Source organism: Zosterops lateralis (genome assembly GCF_965231275.1).
Source record: "Zosterops lateralis genome assembly, chromosome: Z".
Classification (NCBI taxonomy): domain Eukaryota; kingdom Metazoa; phylum Chordata; class Aves; order Passeriformes; family Zosteropidae; genus Zosterops; species Zosterops lateralis.
Genome location: NC_139800.1, coordinates 32,063,914 through 32,085,363, shown reverse-complemented (window position 1 = coordinate 32,085,363; position 21,450 = coordinate 32,063,914). Strand labels below are relative to the sequence as shown.

General features: G+C 36.2%; 1 protein-coding gene across 3 annotated transcripts in view; it reads left to right on the top strand.

Annotated features, from left to right (window-relative positions):
• The window catches only part of ZDHHC21 (zDHHC palmitoyltransferase 21), a 34,147-nt gene extending 13,056 nt beyond the window's left edge, over positions 1–21,091 (top strand). For all 3 annotated transcript variants that reach the window (XM_083884317.1, XM_083884316.1, XM_083884318.1), the window contains 3 exons: positions 5,557–5,673; positions 18,651–18,694; positions 19,187–21,091. In XM_083884317.1, coding sequence (XP_083740443.1) covers positions 5,557–5,673; positions 18,651–18,694; positions 19,187–19,319 — 294 coding nt within the window. In that variant the 3' untranslated portion in view covers positions 19,320–21,091. The remainder of the gene's footprint in view (positions 1–5,556; positions 5,674–18,650; positions 18,695–19,186) is intronic.
• Positions 21,092–21,450: the final 359 nt, after the last annotated feature.

The window sequence follows — 21,450 nt, the reverse complement described above, 5'->3', positions numbered from 1 at the left end:
GTAAAGAAAGTCTAAAGGAAACTTTTTCTCTTAGAATCACAAAATTCTGTACAGGATGGGAGAAATTTTTAAAAAATAAAAACATCAAAATTTTCCTTCTCCATGTTCTGCAAAACCAACGCAACCCTGCTCTCCTACAATATGGTTAAAAGGACGGTACATGAATATTGAATTAAGTCCTTCCTTCCTACAAAACCTGCAGTCTGTGGTTTTTAGTGTACTTTCTGTAAAGCCTGGCTTTCTTTTGTATTATACACTGTTTTTGCCATAGCCAAGTTGATAGACTGACTTCATCAGCAGGCTGGGGCAGCCATCTCAGGTATTTACAACTGAGCACAGACAAGCAGGTATCATGTGTTACACAAAGTATAGTTCCCCAAGAAAAAAAGGGGTCTTTTAATACATTTTCTTGTATATTCATCTCTGTGTGTGTGTCGTATTTCAGTAAAGAATAAAAGTTGAATAAATTAATCTTCCATTGTAAATGAAAAACCATGAAGATGGTCTCTTCTGGAACAGATACAATAGTCCTGTGTTTCCTGCTGGAACCTCTGCCCTCAGTACAGTGTGCTGTTTTAAAGGAATACTCTAAGTCCTTGAGAACAGTAACACAGTAATGTACAGGGCAGGGACTTGTTATATGTTTTTGAGCTTTTGTTTTTATGGTTGGTAGGGTACAAAGAGGGTTGAATTTGGAAGCGATGATTTTATAGTGGACTGTGATCTAGAGCTGGACCCATTGTTGTTTTTGACCTCTCTCCTGTATGATAGCATAATTTTTGATCTCTGTCCTGTATGGTAGCTGTTGTCCTAGTCACTGGTAGCATTCATTGTAGGGATCATCTGTAAAGGTTGATGCTCACAAATGAAGACAAGGCATGTGTTCTGCTGCAGGATTGAGTTAGTCTCTTGTTTATCTCTCACAGAGACTTCTTTCTGTAGAATGTTTTGGTATTGCCTGTTGAAATAAAGATACCAGATCTCATGGTTTGTAGTCCATTTTTCAGCATAATCCTAAAGACCTACATGCATTTTGTGAAAGTTTTTGTTGTACACATTTCTATCTTCTATCCATTTTTATGGGTGACTAAGAATCGTTCCAGTTTGACTAGGTGGGTAGAAGTAGCAGCTAAATGGAATTTAGAAACCTTTAGAACAGGCAGCAGCCAAAGGGAGTACACATATGTGTGGTATAGGAAATGCTCAGTAGAAAGGCAGTAGCAGCAACCCATGTGAACCGAAGTTTAGACAGACCAGTTAGGCTGTGCAGCTGACTTAAAGAAGAGTAGAAAGAGGCTACCTGAAGGAAAGCTCTCGTGTTGTTAAGAATGTGCACTTAACATCTGTGCCAGGGCCAGCCTGATGCAATATAAAAAAAAGCTGCTGTGGCACAAAACCCTGTTGTGCCGTGATAGCTGAGTGGTCATGCATTGGTGATATCGGCTGTTCTGTGTGTACGCTTTGTGGCTCAGTCTGTAGAGTTCTTTCTGTGAGCAAAAATAACCTGCACCCCAAAAAATCACACTATCTCAGTATTCATACTGCACTGAGACTGGTGAATACTAAGTGGTGTTTGAACAAAAGATCTGTCCAAAACACATGGAAAGAGGGATTGACTAATTATTGTCTCGTTTTGATTGATTATAGTTTTGATTGGATTCCTCAGCTTAAAAAAGTATTTTTGTCAGTTCTAAAGTGGAATAATAAAACCAAATTGCATTGAGCTTTTATGCAAAGCTGCAACATCCTAAATACATTCTCCTCCTTCTCCTCCTTCTCCTCCTCCTCCTCCTTCTCCTCCTCCTCCTCCTTCTCCTTCTCCTCCTCCTCCTCCTCCTGGAGAGGTTCCTGATGACTGGAGGAAAGCCAGTGTCACTTCCATCTTCAAAAAGAGCAACAAGGAGGATCTGGGAAACTACTGGACAGTCAGCCTCACCTGCAGCCCTGGAAAGGTGATGGCACAGACCACTCTGGAAGCCATGACAAGCATGTAAAAGAAAAGAAGGTCATCAGGAGTAGTCATGATGGACTTGTCAAAGGCAGATTATGTTTTAACTAATCTGATGTCTGTCTGTGATGGCATGGCAGGATGGGTCAGTGAGAGGCGAACAGTGGATGTTGACTACCTGAGCTTCAGCAAGGCTTTTGACACTGTCTCCCATAACATCCTCATAGATAAGCTCAGGAAATGTGGGTTAGAGGAATGGACAGTGAGGTGGATCAAGAACTGGCTGAATGGCAGAGCTCAGAGAGTCATGATCAGTGCAGCAGAGTCCAGCAGGAGGTCTGCAGTTAGTGCTATTCCCAAGTGATCAGTATCAGGACCAATCTTATTAAATTTATTTGTCAATGACCTAGGAGAAGGGATCAAATGCACCTTCAGCAAGTTTGCTGATGACGCTAAACTGGGGGAACTGGCTGATCCACCCAAAGGCTCTGCTGGCGCCCTGATCAGCTGGAGGATTGGGCAGAGAGAAATCTAATGAGGCTCAACAAGGGCAAGTGTTGGGTCCTGCACCTGGGGAGGAACAGCCCCAAGTGCCAGCACAGGCTGGGGCTGACCTCCTGCAGAGCAGCTCTGTGGAAAAGGACCTGGGACTCCTGCTGGATCACAAGTTGTCCATGAGCTGTCAGTGCCCCTGTGGCCAGGAGGGCCAGTGGAATCCTGGGGTAAACTGGGAAGAGTGTGTCCAGCAGGTCGAGGGAGGTGACCCTTCCCCTCTACTCAGCCCTAGTGAGGCCACACCTGGAGTGCTGTGCCCAGTTCTGGGCTCCTCAGCACAAGAGAGACAAGGAGCTGCTGGAGAGGGTCCAGTGGAGAGCCACAAGGATGGTCAGGGGTCTGGAGCTTCTCTCTTATGAGGAGAGACTGCAGGAGCTGGGCCTGTTTGGTCTGGAGAAGACTGAGAGGGGATCTTATCAATAGATAGAAATATCTCAAAGGTGAGTGTCAGGAGGATAGTGCCAGACTCTTTTCAGTGGTGTCCAGCAAGTGGTTGAGGTAGAATGACACCGTAAACTAAAGCACAAGACGTACCTCAACATGAGGCAGAATTTCTTTACACTGAGGGTGGCAGAGCACTGAACAGCTGCCTGGAGAGGCTGAGGAGTCTGCCTCTCTGAACACTCAATTTTCACCTGGATGTGTTCTTGTGTCACCTGCTATAGGTGGCCCTGCTTTATCAGAGGGGTTGGAGTGGATGGTCTCCAGAGGTCCCTTTTCAACCCTAATGATTCTGTGATTCTGTGAATTGGGTCTGTTCATCCCAGAAAAGAGAAGGCTTCTGTTACATGAGGGGATCCCACAAGAAAGATAGAGAGCTTCTATTTACAAGAGTATGTAGTGGCAGGACAAGGGGGAATGGCCTCAAACTGACAAGAGTAGGCTTAGATTACGTATTAAGAATAAATACTTTACTCAGAGGCTGAGGAGGCACCGGAAGAAGTTGTCTAGAGAATTTACGGATGCCCTGTCCCTGGAAGTGTTTAAGGCCAGATTTGATGGAGGTCTGAGCAACCTGCTGTAGTGAGAGATGTCCCTTCCACAGCAGGGGAGTTGGGACTAGGTGATCTTTAAGTTCCATTGCAAAGTAGACTATTATGTGATTCTGTGATCTTTTATTTGAAAGGTCTATCCTTTTTTGTACCTCTAGTTTAATGTGGGTTAAGTCAGGTGAAAATGCAACTTCTCTTCTGTATGATAGATTTTCTTTTGTCATGTGTTTGGTGATGTATTCTTTTCATGCTGAAAATGATGTTCAAGAGAAGAAACTCTTCTAAATTAAAGTTGCAGGGGATACTGATGGGGGAGTGTCATGCTAGATTCAGAATGTAACTTTGCTGCTGGCATTCTTCTCTTACATTTTACTATTTTCTGTGAAGTTGAGCTTGAATACATCAAAACATTTCTAATATAATATATCACTGAAGATAATGAAGAAGAAATATTTTACAACTAGTAGAAGTTGTGTCTTATCTTGCTCTTTTTTAAAGGTTTCATTTGCTAATGGAAAGGGAAATAAAGAATAGTATGACTACTTTTATTTTGATTTGTCTTTGAATTAACTCATTAAATGAATAAGAAGGGTTAAAAGAAATGAAAATTAATATATTTTCTACAGCAGCAAGAAAGACCATATTAACAAGGGAAAGGAGGGGGATTGCACCATTACAGTAATTTAGAAAAGACTGTTGGGATTATTTTCTGTTTTAGCTGCTTAACTAGTGATTTCTACTCGTTCTTTGAATACTGACTTTCTTCACAGCTTTAGTAAGCAGTTTAAACTTATTTTCCTGAGTTTATATTTTCAACCTTCATGGAAATCACTTATATGAAAAATCAGTTGGTTTTGTTTGTTTGTTTGTTGGTTGGTTGGTTGGTTTTTTGGGGGTTTTTTGCTAATCATAATTTGCTTTAACTGTTCTCTGTTTAATTAAAACCTAGTATCCCTCTTCCTCAAGTTTTGGTGGTTGAACATAAGCATCGTTGGAGCAGGGGGGTTGTTGTTTTTCGTTGTTTTGTTGGTTGGGGCTTGTTTTGTTTTGTTTTGTTTTGTTTTGTTTCATTTTGTTTTGTTTTGTTTTGTTTTCATTCAACTCTCTTCTACTGGTTGTAATTTAAAGTTTACTTGAAAGGTTTTAATACTTTCCTGCCGTGGTCTAGCTTTTTTAAATGGAAAACCAGATGTGTATAGAAAGCCTTGGGAACATAATTGCAACTTAAAAATAAGAGAATGGGATCTGAACTCACAGTTTGCCTAATGTAACTGCCATGTAAAAATGTTCTGTGATAAAAATAAGTTGCTCTTATTATTTTAAGACATTACGTAACACTCTGTAATGCTTTTTTGGATTTTCTGCTGGATAAGAAGAAGCTTTCCAATGCAGCTGATCAAATACATCCATATTCCTGTGTACCCTGAAGCATCTGTACTGTTTACCCTTATCCAAAGTGGCAGTAATCCACTCAAGGCCAGAATTTAAAAATTGGAGATAAGTTTATATTGAGAGACAGCACTACCGTGATAACAATCTAGTACAGATACTTGGACTTTATAGATACAATCTTCAAGTTTCAGTCTTGGAATGTTGTTTATTTTCTTTCCGAAGAGGTGATGTAAAAATGAAATGTGCTGTGCCTGGTAGCCAAGGTATAAGAGTCTAAATAAATCAGACTGTGTAACAGAGTAGTTTCCCTGTATTATATAGCTTGTATGCAGTAGTCTGGCACAGTTTGAGATAGAAGATTCAGAAATAACCTATGTGAGCTTGAGCTGTTTGCAAAACTTTAACTGCTTGAAGGAGTTTGTTTTAACAGTCTGACAAAATAAACCCCCGTTGTTAAGGTGTATAAAGAAAAGATTATTGGTTTCTGCTTTTAAAACATGAATAAATATATCAGTGATGTGCAATGTAGCTCAAAACCCAATATTTGTCTTCAGCTTTAAGGCTTTGAGAAGACTTCTTACAACACTTATGTAGTATTTCCACTTGGTTCAAAACATTTAATTGATTTGTAACTGCTAAAGTCTTTCTCTTCTTTCTGTCTTGTTCTAGGATGTGTTTGTATTTAGACATGAACTTGCTCTCCTAAGAATATCTGCCTTCATGGGTCTAATAATATTAGGTGGAATAAGTCGACTCTTTTACACTCAGCTAGTGGGTATTTTCACAGTAAGTATCTGATTTTAGAAATATTTATTAGTTTTATTTTCAGTACAATTAGTCAAAGCAGAAAAGTGGATTGCAGTTAAGGGAATACTAGGAAAACGCACTATGAGGTAAATGTTTGATATGTGGTCTGTCAAGCCTCTTAACACCAGTGAAATCTAAGAAGCTTTCTAGCAAGCGAGTGTCTAATAATTCTACCATCAAGTCAGTTTCCTGATTTGTATTAGTAAAATAAACTCATACCTTGTCCTGGAATTGTGCAGTGTGCAAGGTATGTAGTTGATTTTTGTTTTTATTTTAAACTCATGGGTGCTGTGGTCAAAATATGTGACAGTGAACCTAACTGATAAATCAAATTTTGAGAGCACAGTGTCTTTGTTAAATATTTTGATAAATATGCTTATGTTCATCTCTTTATTTGCCAAACTATGGAGTGTAATCCCATGCAGTTTACAGTCCAGATGCATATTCTGCATTTAGATACACAGGAGAAAAAAGTTCTCAGCATTGAAAAAAATTCCAGCTAAATGAATTTGATAATGTAATAAATACGTACAAGAAACAAGCTTATCTTGGCATAACATCCTGTTCTGTACATTAGAAGTAAATAGCCACCAGCAGATTCTTTAAAGTTATCTTGAGAATTCCTACAGATGTTTAAAATATTGTTCAACATGACAGAGAGAGTACATTGGTTGGATATGTACACTTTGAAAGAGTCTGTGATACTGCCTGCTGAGCTTTTTTTAAATGACAATTATATACAAGATAGCAGCATCTTTGTAGTTACAACTATTGGAGATACACATTTGAGATTTCGTTTTGGAATTACGAAGGTTTTCACAGTATTAACTTTTGTAGGTACATAATGGAAAACCTCCCAACTGAATTTGGTCCTTTTTTTTTGTCTGGAATAAAGGAAAAAAAAATACAGTGTAGTTTTTAATTATGTTAGATAAAGCAGTAATATTTCTTTTTGTTTCTTTTGGTTTTACTGCATTACCTTTGCATATTTATTGCCTTTTACTTTTCCTGTTGTGGGGGTTATACTGTCTATTATTATTACCATTCTCCAGCTACTCTACCATAATACATTCTGCACTTACTCTCAACCCCCAGATTTACCTTTGTGCACCTTTACTGTGTGCCTGATTTCTGTTCCAGGGTCTTGCTGACAGGTTTTCTCTCCCTGTTTAAATGTTGTCTTTATGTCTGCATCATCTGGAGCTGGGATATTTTTCTAGACCACCTCTATGGTGGCTATCTAGCTGAAGCGGTGAATTCTGCTCACCAATAACAGGTGAGACAGAAACTTAGTGAGCCTAGTTGTTTAGATACTGAGATACTAATGTCTTTTTAGTTTCTGTTAAATGTATTCATATATGAGAAGGATCAGAAAACCCATCTGATCAGTACTGCACAAAACCACAGTTAGGATATAGAAGAAAACGAGGAACAGACCCTAAGTTTATCATTCTGTTTTATGTGCTGCCAGAAGCTGGACTAAATTTTAGCACTGACCATTAGCATCCATTCAGATACTATTACTGGATGTGAAATAAGACCTCTCAGACTGAAACTGTTTCTGTCAGATATATCTGAAAGCTGGGCTGTTTCTGTTCTGACACAGGATGCCGGTTGCGCTGCCACTGCAACAGGCACGAATGCCCAGTTGTAACTTCACTGTCCTGCGCCTTAACACTTTGAGCTGCTGCCACCACTGGACTCTATTTATAATCTGCTGTAAAGTCTCTTCTTTCTCTGTCACTTGTGTAGTATACTGTGAAATACATCGTATTCACTTACAGAGCTGGCAGCTACACTGGAACAGGTGTGGGGAAATAGCATTTTTAACTCTAGTTTTTCTGCTGAAATCATAATCACTGAGCTGCAGTATGCCTGGACACTCTTTTCTGTTGTCTTTGTGAAACAAACATGCTGCAGTTATTGTAGATGTGGATGGTCTGTGAGAGGCAGATGCGAAAAAGTACAGATCTTCATTAAGGCCTTTCACTGTACTCTGTCTATGCCCCCAGTAGCAGAGGGGCTATTGTCACATGGACAGTTTTTATAGGTTTGATGGGATTGTTGGGGAAGTAGAAATCTATTACTGGTATATCTTCAATCATTAATTCATTCATGTCTTTTTCCTTTTCATTCCTTTCTTTGTAAATACAGAATTAGCAAGAATAAATAATACAGTCGTTCTGAGGAAATCTGCTTGGCAACAACCAGTCAGATTTCAAACTAACAAAGCAATTAATTTTGGTGCAAGACATTCAAGCCCCGTAGAAGCAATGAACCATGAATAGTAAGAAGCAATGGTGTTTCTACTGTATACTGTGCTGGAGTTACCGTTCAGCATCTAGCCTTCCTGTGTAAATTAAGCAAATTGTATCTGAAATGAGCTCTATATTAAATATGGAATTAGTGATGAAATTAACTTAGTATAAGGTATAGATAAAAACTAAATAGCAGAACACAATCATTAAAGTGTAATAGTGCAGACAAGGACCTTGAAAGTAACTTAAGATGCTTGGAGGCATGGATAGGCATAGTTAAAGCATTCATGTCATATTAATTGCTCCATAGCTATTCTTGAAAGCATTAATTTCAGTGATTGCTGAAGCTGCCTAGGGATGTGTGTAAGGGACAAGAGCGTGGGCCTTTTGAAAGAGGCAAAGAACCTCTTATGCTTGTATGGGAGAACAGGTAATAGACTTTTTCGTAGGTCACGCTCTTGTGCCTCTTACAGTTTAACAGTCCAAGATTAATTCCACAGCTCCTGGAAAAAAAAGCTGGTTTAAAATAATAGCGACAATAAGCATTGCAGTTTTGTCATCTAAACTTTGGTGGGTGCAAACTGTTGCTGAATGAGTCCAGCATGTTAAGGTTCGTTGTTGTTTAACATTACTATTTACCTGTATTTCAAGTGCTGCAAAAATTTTTGGAAAAAAAGATAAATCTAAGATTTATCAAACTTTAACCCTTTTGTAGCTAGACTTCCTGATTCTCCATATGGTAATTTTGGTTGACCATCATTACATAATTTTCCAGAAATGAAGCCAATAGATTGTGTTTCATCTTGGTAATATAAAGCTAAGGCCCTTTTTTTGAGGAATATTGGACATGCTTATTAAAAAATTCCAGATTCTTGGTTTATGTTTATATTTACAGAGGGTTATCCCTTTCCACAGCATCAAGATAAAGTTTAATGTGTAGAATAAATTTACGTATGTGATCTCGGTGTACAATTTTAAAAGCAGAGTTACGCTCCACTAAAATTGAGCTAAATGCAAGATTCACAAACTGTAAGAAGGAGCAGAGGTTTTTCACAGGTTTTCATAGGATTGGCATTTTCTCCTCTTTGATGTATTTTTTCAGAAGTCATAAAATGTTTGGCTGAATGCATAAGGGAAAGAATATATCCGATATCCTCCATCATGTTTTTCTGGAATGGGGCAGTAGCTAAAAACAGAAAAGCAAAGCAGCACAGTGTGAAGTGCAGGTGAGGTATTCTGCCATGTGTGCTGGTACTTTGCAAAACTCAGGTTTGTTGCACAGTTGATTGATCTGTGCCTATCACTGCATAACTGTCATTGGTTATAACAATAGATTAATTTTTAAAAAGGTCTTTAAGAAAAATATGCAGGTATTCTGCTTGTGTGTGTATTCTTCTGTTATCCTGTTTCATGTGTTTTCAGTAGATATCAAGGTGCTTGGAAAAAAAATTGCTCTCTAGTAAAAATGAAAACTTTGTAAGTTGTATACTAACGTTTGTCTCTTACAAGGGAGAATGTTCTTGAGGCTGTAGTGCTTGTTAAGGTGATTAATAGACTAAGTAACCTACCACACAGTAATTTCTCTGAGTACGCTTGCCACCACTCTGATTGTGGTATCACTGTGGGGTATCATTAGCGCAAGGCTATTCATAACTCATTTGGAGGTCCAGGAAGCCAAAGAGCAAAGGAGGTGACTTCCTACAATGAGACGAGAACAGCTGGTTGGCAAAAACTGTCCTTAGAGGAACTTTTGACATGAATTGTTCTGATGAAGAGGGGAGCAGCTGAGGTGGCCTCTGTATACAGGATTAGTGCTTTCTCCCTAGAAACTAGCATATGTGAAACACAGTTCTATCAGAAGGGGCACATGGCTCTATTCATCCTCCTTCCCCGGTTGCTTTCTCTGAGCTTGAGTTGCCTCTAATTTTGTTATCAGCCTGAATTTTGGTACTTCTAGCATGTACTTTACATTACTCTTGGGGAAGTTTTATTTGGATACTTCAAAAATAGAAGTATCTAGGTTCTCTCTAATTCATAAGCCTTTAAAATTTAAATTTAAAATCCTAATTTAGGAACTCCAGGACTCTTAAGAAGATACTCATCTTAAAATCTCATCAGTATTAGTATTCTTACTTAAAATATTCTGATTTTTAGAGAACTGAAAAAAAAATGGTTTCATCCATGACTTAAACATTGTCAGAGGTAATTTCCAAAATGATCATGCATTTATGTTGAAGGCCTGCCTCTCTCTAGTGCTTGTTACTTGCTTTGCCACTCGTCTATTCCTTGTCTTTTATTGTATAGCAATTTTTGAATTTTATATTCCTTAATTAGAAATTCGTATTCCTTAACTGGAGCCTGTGTTCTTAAATTTTCAGGCAGCATGATTTTTAAATGATACTGTTTGAAAAAGTAGAACCAAACTTTTAAGTAAAACAAAGAAAAACATACCAAAAAGAATTTTGGGAGTTGCACTTTACAAGGGTGCAACTCCTTTACTCTCTACTGAAGGTAACAATTTGAAGGATTATTGTTACTCTTTGCTTCAGACCTCCTCTAGCTGCTTGTATTCCACATGTATTCTTTGGCTGGAATCACTACAGGGTAACAAGAAGGTAAAGATGTGAGTTTCTGTTTGTGTTTGTCCTAAGTAGTAGAAGTATGATTTATACATGAATTATCACTTTGTCCATTTGAGAAAGTTTTAAAATCTTTTGGGGAAAATAACAAGCAAACAAACCAGACAGTCTGTCTTGTGCAACAATTGTGTGTACCTATTAATGACATTATACTGAAGTGACAAAACCAAAGTTTAAAAGATTATCTAGATTGGAGTGTTTTGCACTTAAGGTAGAAGAAACTGTTGAGAAGGCTGTATCTGTGTTGCTAATTTTTATTTCCATTTGCTTTTTTCATGTAGTTTTATGAAATAGTAAAATTTATTGGGAAGCTAAATCAAATAGTACCCAGAAACTTGCTTGCTTTCTCAAGACATATTTTCCTGATGTGTATTTTAAGAATTTTTCTCTCATTTTTATATGTAAGAGGTTTTTTTCCTCAAAAAATCCCCATAACTAGCCATCTATTAATTTATTCGTAGGAAAAAGCATAAATTCACCAAGGAAAAAGATTCTCTTTTATCAGCCCAGGACTGTTTCTGGTGTATAGTTGTTGAAGGTTCTTTTAAGAAGAGCGCTTTAATTCAATCTTTTTAAAAAAGGCAGAATGGCCAGGATGCTCGTGTGTATTAGTAGAATACTAGCCCTGGCTTTTGCATTTCTCTCACTCATATTCCATTTTAATTTTGAGAAATTATTTCTCTATGTCTTTCACATTACGAGTTAAATGATGATAAACCCTAGTTTTTCTATTTGTACTGTAGGATTCTTCTATTGGTTATGTTTGATCTACAAGGCATTACTATAGAACATGTGAAAAATTACACGGCATGCTGTTTTTTAAACAATGGCTCTCAAAATATTTTGATATTTTTTCATATCTAGTGAGTTTTTAAGTTGCACCAGACACTGCTAAACAGCATTCAGTTTGTTGACTTTTTAAAAAGCTGGTACCTTTTGCATATATGAGATTTTCTTCCTCTCAAGGTCTGTGGTGTTCTTTATTTTGTTGGCTGCCACCTGTCTGAAGCAATCAGCCACTTCTTTCTCTTTCTCTGTACAAAAGGAAAATCCGGTCTTCCCATGGATGGTGGAAGGTAACAGGATAATCAGTTCAACAGTGATCCTCTGATGTCATTGTGGGAGCCCTGTAAAAGCGGATTATCTGTGACCCAGATAAAATAATTAGAAATTACTTGGACACTTACAAATAACTGATCTACTAATCTCATTTCCAAAGTTAAAAAAGGCCCGTCTCTCAACGTAACGCTAACAGATGTTTCAGTTAAACAGCATCCTTTGCAGAGACTAATCTGAACCCTAATTTTAAAGGATTACCTTTGATTGTTTTTAACTTAAACGCTAAACAGTGTTTTCATTTTTCCGTGTGTTCTAGCAAACTATTTCTATGGAATGAAAGAAATTTTCGTAATTCTTCCACTATGGTCCATTAAATATGATTGAATGTGGTGTATCCTAATATTACACAGAAAAACTTTTAATTGAAATTATTTAGTAATTAACTTGTTTCTCTAGGGCAGAACTATTTAATGGATAGGCTTTTATAAATTTAATAGATACCATGTGGCCTTTGTGCAAGGTAGTAGATGTATTATCATAAACTAAGTGGACAGTGACTTTATTAATTTAATTAATGCTACCAGGGTTTCCTGTTAATTAACTGTTTGAATGGTGTACAGTGATATGCCAGTATCCTGTTGCATCAGTACTTTCTGGATGTGGAAAAGAGAAATTTCCCTTTATTTTTTTTAGGAAGGATAGAAGGGAAAATAGTCTTCAACAGCCTGTCTGATTCACAATATGGAGCCTATCACATACATTTTTCCCCTTAGAAGCTTTTAAAAATGTTGATACTTGCTTTTTATTATTGCAGTGTTTCTCCTTTTCCTTTTCAAAATAATTATATTTTACGAGATAGTTTTTCAACCTTTTTGGAAAGATTGAGTTTCAAAATAATGACAAGGTAGCTGCAGTTATTTTGTTAGTAAATTCAAAAGCTTTTTAATTCTTCCTGTATTTTATAGTATTGATCCATTGCTGATTTAATATGCAGAGTGACAAGTGATCTAGTTCTGCTGAAATGCTTTTTGTCTTTAATAATAAGTATCTTGTAATTAAAAATATTTGCAATCATATCTTTAATCAGATAATCTATTAAATACTATTTTGATTAGTGAATACTAAGGGCTTTTCCTGTTTTTTCAAACATGGCAGAAGTGTAATCAAGGAACTATTAATCCTAGTAATTAAGTTTAGCATATTAAAAATTAGGATTGTTAGGGGAAATTAGGATTTCCAGGCAATTGTATTCTATATGTGACTACAATATAGTGTGAGATGTAAAATAATTACAGAGGGAAAGCAATGTATATGTAAATTACAATCCCAAAGAGTAATTGGAAATTACTAACAGAAAATAACTTAATGTTTACATTATCTCTCTTCCTCTTCCTCATTATTCTTATCCCTTCCCCTTTTCCTGTCTTTACCTTTAATCCACCTATAGCTAGATTTCCTATAGATTAGAAGACTGTGTGAAGTTCTATAAATTAAATTGTCAGGAATTAGTAATGTCCTGGTCTTTGAATATGATTTTGTTAACTGTGTAAATTCTTTTCTATCTTTACCTTACTTCTCTCAAATAGATTTGCAATTTGTTTGGCATTTAAACATATTCTGACATCTTTAAATACGTATTTACCATAAAAATAAAATACTAGTTTATTAAAGAAAATCCATCTTTTATGAACTGTTTAAAGTATAGAAATAAATAGACATGTAAGACAATCTATGTAGCAAAACATCTCTTTTAATTAGGTCACTGCACGGTCTCATGTAAATGTTAATATTTTTATTGAAATTAATAATATAGTATGTTTTAAGGAAAAATTGCAAGTTAGAAAATGTAATCAGATTTTATATTGTGCAAGGAGTAAAAAATATAATTGAGTATCATCCCAGAATTATCCCTGGTTCATCACTCAAAAAGGAAATCCTTTTACTAATCTATTTTTATTATAGTAAAGGTAGTACCTCTAACCACTTGAAAAAAAGTAACAAAAAAATTATATTTGAGTGTTCCAAGGGCTGAGTACATTTTGTTTACATGTTGCTTGTCAGATTTAGACATCAGGCCTTTAAAACAACTTCTGTGTGAAGATCTAGCTTTCCTAAATATCTTTCCCATATGTTTTTGTCTCAAGGTATTTGTAAGGATCAATAAATAGAATATGTTCTGTCATGTTTCTTATCATGCAGCTATCTCCACCAAACATGCCATGCCATGGATTTGAAATAGCCTGAAGTTAAGAGATCTGCTTGTATTGCCTCTGTTGTAGATGGTTTATTTTCATTGAGTCGTTATCTGATATCCAATAAATAAATTGGAAATCTATTTGACTGAATTAATCAGAGCATAGATGAATGCAGGACTATTCCCTGGAAGTAACGGAGTGTAGCTTCATTTATCATTTACCGCGTGAGTCTCATACAGAGCTTTAAACTTAAAAACAGAGCTAATCATTTTCAGGCTGAACATAACTAAAATTGATAAAATTGACCATCTTATATGAAAAGTCTAGATTAAGAAAAAAATGCTAAAAAAAGTGGCCAAAAGTAAATCCAACATATATTTAATGCCAAAGAAAGAAAATTTCTCAAATACAATATATTCTTTCTGTGTTTAATATTGTCTATTCTTGAGTTGCTCACCTGTCACTTGCATGCACACCATGAAAGGCTGTTAGATAACAGAAAAAAAATACTTTTATATAAAGGATGTGTGTTTGGAACTTCAAGATAAAAGCAAAGGCTGCAAATCCAGGAAAGCTTGCAAGTTTTGTTTTCCTTTTTTCTGCTTCATCACACTTTTCTGCTGATTCATCTATACTGAACATTTGAAAATACTGAAATGCATAATGCTGACAGTCTACTGCAGCAAGTATTTAATAGAGTTGTAATGATTACGTGTCACTTTAAGGAAACACAAAAGAAAAATTGAACCAGGGATTGTAGCTGCATGCTTTGGAGTTTGTCCTGTAGAATACAAATTACAGTTTATACTTTGGAAAACATGAATCAGTGAGCAAAAAATATCCTTTGCATGTGCTTTTTTCATGGTGAATTAGTTCATGATAAAATCCATTCAAACAGTTTGTTAAACAATGGGTGTGATCTTTGTAATTTTTTTTTTGACAGTTGGTTATGCTAAATAAAAGCATAGATGTGAAAGGTACAGTTCTCTTTGGAGCTAACATGGATGCATCCATTTGTGAGAGAATCTGAAGTTGGTTTGCAGAACTCTGTTGGTGCTTTTACATATGTCTCTTTCTTTCCATTCTTCTCCTTCCTCTTACAGCAGTCTTGGCTGTGTCAGTAGCTTAGAGTAAGCAAGCTGCTCTTAGGAGCTTGTGGTGTATCCTCAAAGTGAAAAAAATCCATATGTGTTCTCCTCTCAGCCAAATCGGAACACTTTGCCCTTTTCCTATTCCTACTCCTTAGTTTATTTCCTCTTAATTTCTTTTTCGTGTCTCACTAAGATGTAATTTTTTTCTCTAGTTGCTTTAAGATGCTTATCATTTCGGTATGTATCTGAATAACCTAGTGCAGGAACAATTTTTATTTCCTATCTGGATGATAATTTTGATCCATCATGTCAAATTACTCAGTTGTTTGTCAATTTCATCTTGTATTCAATTGCAATTTTTAAGGGTTTTTGGGGGGTTAGATATTACTAGGACTTCATAGATATGTGACGTTTGCTCATACCAAGTTATTTTAAACTTTGGGATGAATGCCAGTGCTCAAAAAAGGTTTTAACATTAGCATTAGCTTTGAGTCTGAAAAAAAAAATCTTAGCAGAGTTCTATTTGTATTAATAGTAATCCAAGCTGATAGTAGATGCAGACAGCCAAAGCCTCTTAGGCTGAACACAGTAATTCTGATGTTGTAGCAAAACCTTGGTGTGCATCAAATGAATAATTAAGAGAGATGATACTGTGGTTGAAAGACATTTGTGAGATGTCGTAATGGACACCTTGTCATCAGAAGAACAGTGGTTATTCTGGTCCTTTGTCTCCAAATGAAAAACAATTCATGTCTGAGAAGGGAGCCTTAAATAACAGGTCAAAACTCAACTGTGGTACTCTCTTTTTCCTTCATCTCCTGTCTCAAGCGGGGCTACTGACTTACCTGGGGTGCTGTGAAGTTTCATTTTCATGTCAAAAGGTAAATTGGTTCACTCTCAAATGAAAGTACATTTCAAATATGCCGGTTTGACAGCAGTGTTGGGGGAAGGAAGATATGAGGGGCATTTTGTTTCTTATGTTCAGTCACTAGTACTTGTTAAGCAGCTAAACATCAGAGCAATGATTCTTTGCTAGTTTGCAACTTTTAAAATGTTTTTTGATTTTTATTTTATTTTTTTAATTTACAAAAGTATCCAAGAAGAAAAGGACTTGCTGTTCAGCCCAAATTTCTTTACTGTAAAGCAAAAGTAATCTAAAATATATTTTGACTTTTTCAGGTAAGGAGAGGGGGGAAGGAAGTGGGAAGGGAAGGGAAGGAAAGAAAAAAGGAAGGGAAAAGGAAAGGGAAGAGAAAGGGAAGGGAAGGAAAGGAAAGAAAAGAGGAAAGGAAAGGAAGAGGAAACGGAAAAGGAAAGGAAGATGAAAGGAAGAGGACTGACTTCTTGGCTTGGTGCTTTAACTTAATTTAATAGTTTACAGTTTTGAGGAGAGCAGACCCTGATGAGAACCTTTCAGGTCTTGATAACATGCCATGACAACACTAAAAATGAAATACAATCTCCTGTTTCCAACTTGTGATTTTCCCCAAAGAATCTCAAACATAGTATTTTAGGGAGCAGTACAAGTGTATTAATGAATAAGTAGTGTGCAGAAACATAGCAGATGTTTAAGGTATTTGGTGATGTTATTTCTGCACTCGAAGCTGATTTAAAAGCCCCTCTTTTGAAATGGTAGCTTAAATATTCCATAGCTGCAAGTCAATTTAAAGTGTGGACTAGCATGTTACTGGTTTCAAAAAGACCATTTGCCATTGTTGCTTTCAAATATGCCAATATTCCTTTGTACTGTTTGATAAACAGTTTTGAGTTGTTTGAGAATAATTCCTAGAACTGAGATATTTTTGCAATTACAAAAGGAGCTATAGCATCTCATGAAAATGGTATTATCACCTTGCTGAAATGCCATGGAAGTAATCTCTTAGTTACCTAGTCCTTTTTATTCAAAAATCCATATATGAATTTCTGTGGTGGGCAAAGATGGTGTTTTCTCTGATAAAAGCTGAACAAAAAGCCAATCCAAGGAAACAAAGTATTCCTTGGCTGTGCAGTCGGGTCCTGCCGTAACAGGAGAATATCTGTGTCTTGTAATGCTTTCCTGATGCTTGTGACAGGAGAGGGAAGACAGGCCCATAACGTGACAGGAGCAGCAGTTTCTCTGTGGGAATCAAAACAACAAGCAGTATTTACAGTTTGCTGCCTCCAGTCCTTACCTCCCTCACTGCTGAGTGGGTGTTAACGCTCACCTAATGATGGAGCCGGCATGGTTTATGTAACTTTCACTGGGTATGCCTTCTCTACACAAACTTCTGAGAAAGAACTTGAGCATCCTGGTGGTTTGGCGTGAGAAAAGGGGACTTCCCTCCTTTGCTGTAGTGCATGTGTAATGCAGCTGGATAGGTCATGGACAGACTTAAAATTTCTGCTGTTTAGTGTGTGGTAAGGAAGGGAGTTGGGACCACCCATGTCTGGTGGAGCAGGGAATCAGCTTCCTGTATGTTATTTCCCACTCACATATTACGCACTTCCCCCTTAAAACTTCGTGAGAGATGGGGCGGAGTCCCAGCAATGCCTGCACTGAATTGCAGGAACAATCAAGGATCACAGTATGGTTTTTAGTGCTAGGTAGTGTTTCCAGATGACAGTGAAATTGCAGCCTACTTAAACCACAATCCTTTTGTCTGTATGTGGTTGGGACAATTGAGATTAACTTTTGGTCTTATTCAAATTCTACTGTCATTTGACAGGTGTATTATGTGCATGCCTGAAACAATGAAAAATAAAGGGAAATACCAAACTATCAATGAAAAAGAGTTGAAATCATGAAGAATATTTTGATTAATTGTGTTTTGAACTTCACAAGTGATTTTGGGATGTAATGAACTGTAAATATGTATTGAAACCCCCTACATGATACTCACAAAGGAAGCTTTTTTTAAAAATCCACAGTGAAAAGTGAGAAAAAAGTACTATCGGTAATTTAAGAAGTTTTACTGGGAGGTGATCTAAGCGAAAACTGATCTGCTACTTTTCTTAACATTTTATAATTAAAGTATGAATTTAAATTGCTGTTAGCTGCAGGATTGTCTTCACTCTGCATGTTATTTAGCTTTTTATTTTAAAAGAACAATTTTTATATTTGATATTCAGTTGTAGGAACTGTAGAAACTCATGGTATATTTTCAGTTGTGCTGTCTGGATCATAATACTCATGAAGCTAATGGTTTTAAAACTTCTGACTAGCTCCTGCTTTTCAAAATACTACATCTGTTGATGACTACATTTTATTTTACTTGCTTTTCCTATGGTTATCTCAGTGGGATACTCCAAGTCTGGAATGAGTGCTTGTGGAAAGTATGGCCTTATACACATTGTGGACACAGAGTGGACCTTATACACATTGCTTCTAGTATCCTGTGCATTAATTGTAGTATCTGAATTAATTTTAGCTGTAATAATGCTGTACATTTTTGTTCTTCGGTATTGTAGTTAAACTACACAGTATAGTTTCTTGTCATACTTGTAAAAATCATTTAACACACTGAGTTAAAATTTATGTGTGTAATCTCAAATTCATTTAAAACTAATATGGCATGTGTGTAATATGCAACTTACTGAACTATTGTCAAAACAGTGTATTTTAATGATTCATTCCCTGCTATATTTACTTGCTTTTGTAAAGCATTTTAAAACATTTTAAAAGTTAGGAATTTAAATAAATACTTTTTAATTGTCCTTTTTTTTTTTCTTTAATAGGACACTACAAGTATAGAAAAAATGTCAAACTGTTGTGAAGACATGTAAGTTCTGTAAAATTCGTACATTGTTGTAATGCTAAGGGAGTAGCTGTTTGTTAAGATGATTTTGCATGGTACTGTGCTCTGTGTTTTCTATCTCTGGCGGCACCTCACTAATCTTTTAATAGTGATTGTACACAAAATAGCCTCATGTTGTTCCCCTTCTTTCCCTACCCAAAACCAGCAGAACTATATTTTCTTTTCAAAAGTACAGATCAAAAGATACTTTCTGCAGTGTTTTGACACACATTTTATTAATAATGAGGTCTCCTGTGCTTCAAAAGATGCCTTTGTTTGATTGGTGGAACAGATAGTTTCTGTTTTCCAAAGTTAAATCTCAGCTGCATGTTGTAATGAAATAAAAGTTGTATTTGTGATGCTTGGACACAATTCATCAGAGTCCAGTATTGGATCCCCAGCCAGCCTACATTGTTGTAGCTGACTGAAGTGCACTGTGGGCATGCTGACTTTCACTAATAATGCTGTTTTCTGTAGATCGAGGCCCCGAAAGCCATGGCAGCAGACCTTCTCAGAAGTTTTTGGCACTCACTGGAAGATCCTGTGGTTTATTCCTTTCAGACAGAGGCAACCACTGCGAGTTCCCTACCACTTTGCCAATCACGTCTAAACAGATGGATGGTGGGCACAGATGGGTCCTCCATGCTGGAAGTGCATTACAGGTTTTATGATAATAGGACTATGACAGTCTTCAATTCAATTAAAATCCAGTCGTAGGCATCACAGTGTGCCCCGGGCATTATTTTAGCTATGGTCTTGATTCTACTCTGAAATTAACACAAGTTAAACAATCAACTTCAGGCGTATTTACTTTCAAATTAGCTTTCCAAAGAGATTCCGTTTGTCTTTGAGGTTAATACCAAAAGAAAACAACTGGAATGTAGTGTTCATCCAGTTTGATATTGTCTCCTTTTTTTAAACTTTTTGGTTTTGTTTTGTTTGGGTTTTTTTTGTTTGTTTGGGGTTTTTGATTTTGTTTTTGTTTAGGAAAGACTGAAATGTGCATTGATGGTTAGATTTCTCACTAACTGTCTTATTCTGCCTTGAATTTTTTAGGGTCTTTTTCAGTAGGTCTGTTTGAATACTAATAATGCCTTTTTTTCCTGCTACATATGTTTAAAATTCTATCATTCTGCCAGTTATTTATGATATGCAAAAGTAAATCCTGCAGCACTGCACTATAAAAGGTAACATAAAGCTGAAGCAGAGTACTTCCTAAACCTTTCTTGGAGAGGTTTTGTAAAGGCACACAAATGCGTGTGCTTACACAGAGAAAAGTTTACAGTTATCTTTTGACCTAAATATGATGTTAGTGTAAAAGTGTTCATGTCTTTATGTCAGTGAGAGGGATTAAATACTTCAGGGTAAACTATGCAGATACAAAGCATGTTTTCCCTAAGTCCCAAGGATTTGAATCAGCAATAATCAACAAAGAAGTTGCATGGTGCAAATACTAGAATAATTACTTTTAAAAAATACAGATGTAGTTAGTTAGCATAATGTACCATATAAAAGAGTATATTATCAATAAAGTTAAAAAATTTATATTTCCTTTTTTTAGTCTTGATTAGCTGGAATTGGTCTAAGTGTTTGTATATTGAAAATAAAAGTAATTAAAATATTTATATATAAATATATATTTGCTAATAACATGAACAGTAGAGTATATTAACACCTGTAAAAGGGTACTTTGTTGATGTAGATAGCTTGTTGTTCCTTCAAGTATGGAAGTAGTTAACGAAAGAAAGCATCTTTCAGATCTGGTAAAATGATAACTATTTCCAAATACCAGCTCAGTCTTTCTTTATCTGGAAAAATTATGTACTTACTTTTGCCCTCTGTATCTACACAAATCTTAGCTTCAGATGATTGTGAAAACTACAGTGGATTTCTAGGGGAAACTCACAGATGAGTGTTTCCAGTTATGCTGCTTACTGTGTTTGTTGCACAGTCCAACAGGACTAGGATCCATCTTAAATAGCAGCCATGCAGCAGGACACAATAAAAGGCACCAAGTCAGGATTTTATATATGTAGAGTGTGCAGAAAGTGATAGTTTATTTGTGAACAGTTACTTCAAAATAGAAGGGTAAGGTTTTTCATGACTCGTGTTTGCAAAAATTTTTTAGATCAACTCTTCTAAAGTCTTAGTACAGTTACTGCCAATGTTAGGTGTCCCTTTATTGAATTCACAGATTTTGATGATGCATTGAAAGTTTTAAAAAGTGCCTCTTAAAAATCATGAGAACTTTAAACTTTTGTAAATGTCTAACATTTGATCCAGTTTACTTTTCCTGTCCTTTTAAAAATAGATGCAATGTTTTATTAACTTAAATTTCAAGCCTAATGTTCAGCCATTTTCCTTTTTTTTTTTTTTCCTCATGCCTGTTGTAGTGAGATTAGGCTTTCCTTCTAGTGGCACTGGCATATTGGCAGCAATATTTAAACAAAAAGAAGCTTGGGGATATGGGTGAAAAGACTGGAGCAGTGCTTGAAATTGAAAGGAATGTGGCTATACATAATAGAAATAATGGCTCTGTTATTTTCTTTCCTCTCCCCACCCCAACTCTATTAATCTCTGGAATACACAGGGAAATAATATTTCGTTTACCATGCCAATATTTAAATATTCCATGAGTGAAACATAATTCAAAGTTTTTAAAGCTAATCAGTTACCAGAGCAGATTGTACAGTTCTGAACCTTACTCAGAAAGATAACCAAGAATTTAATTACTTTTGGTG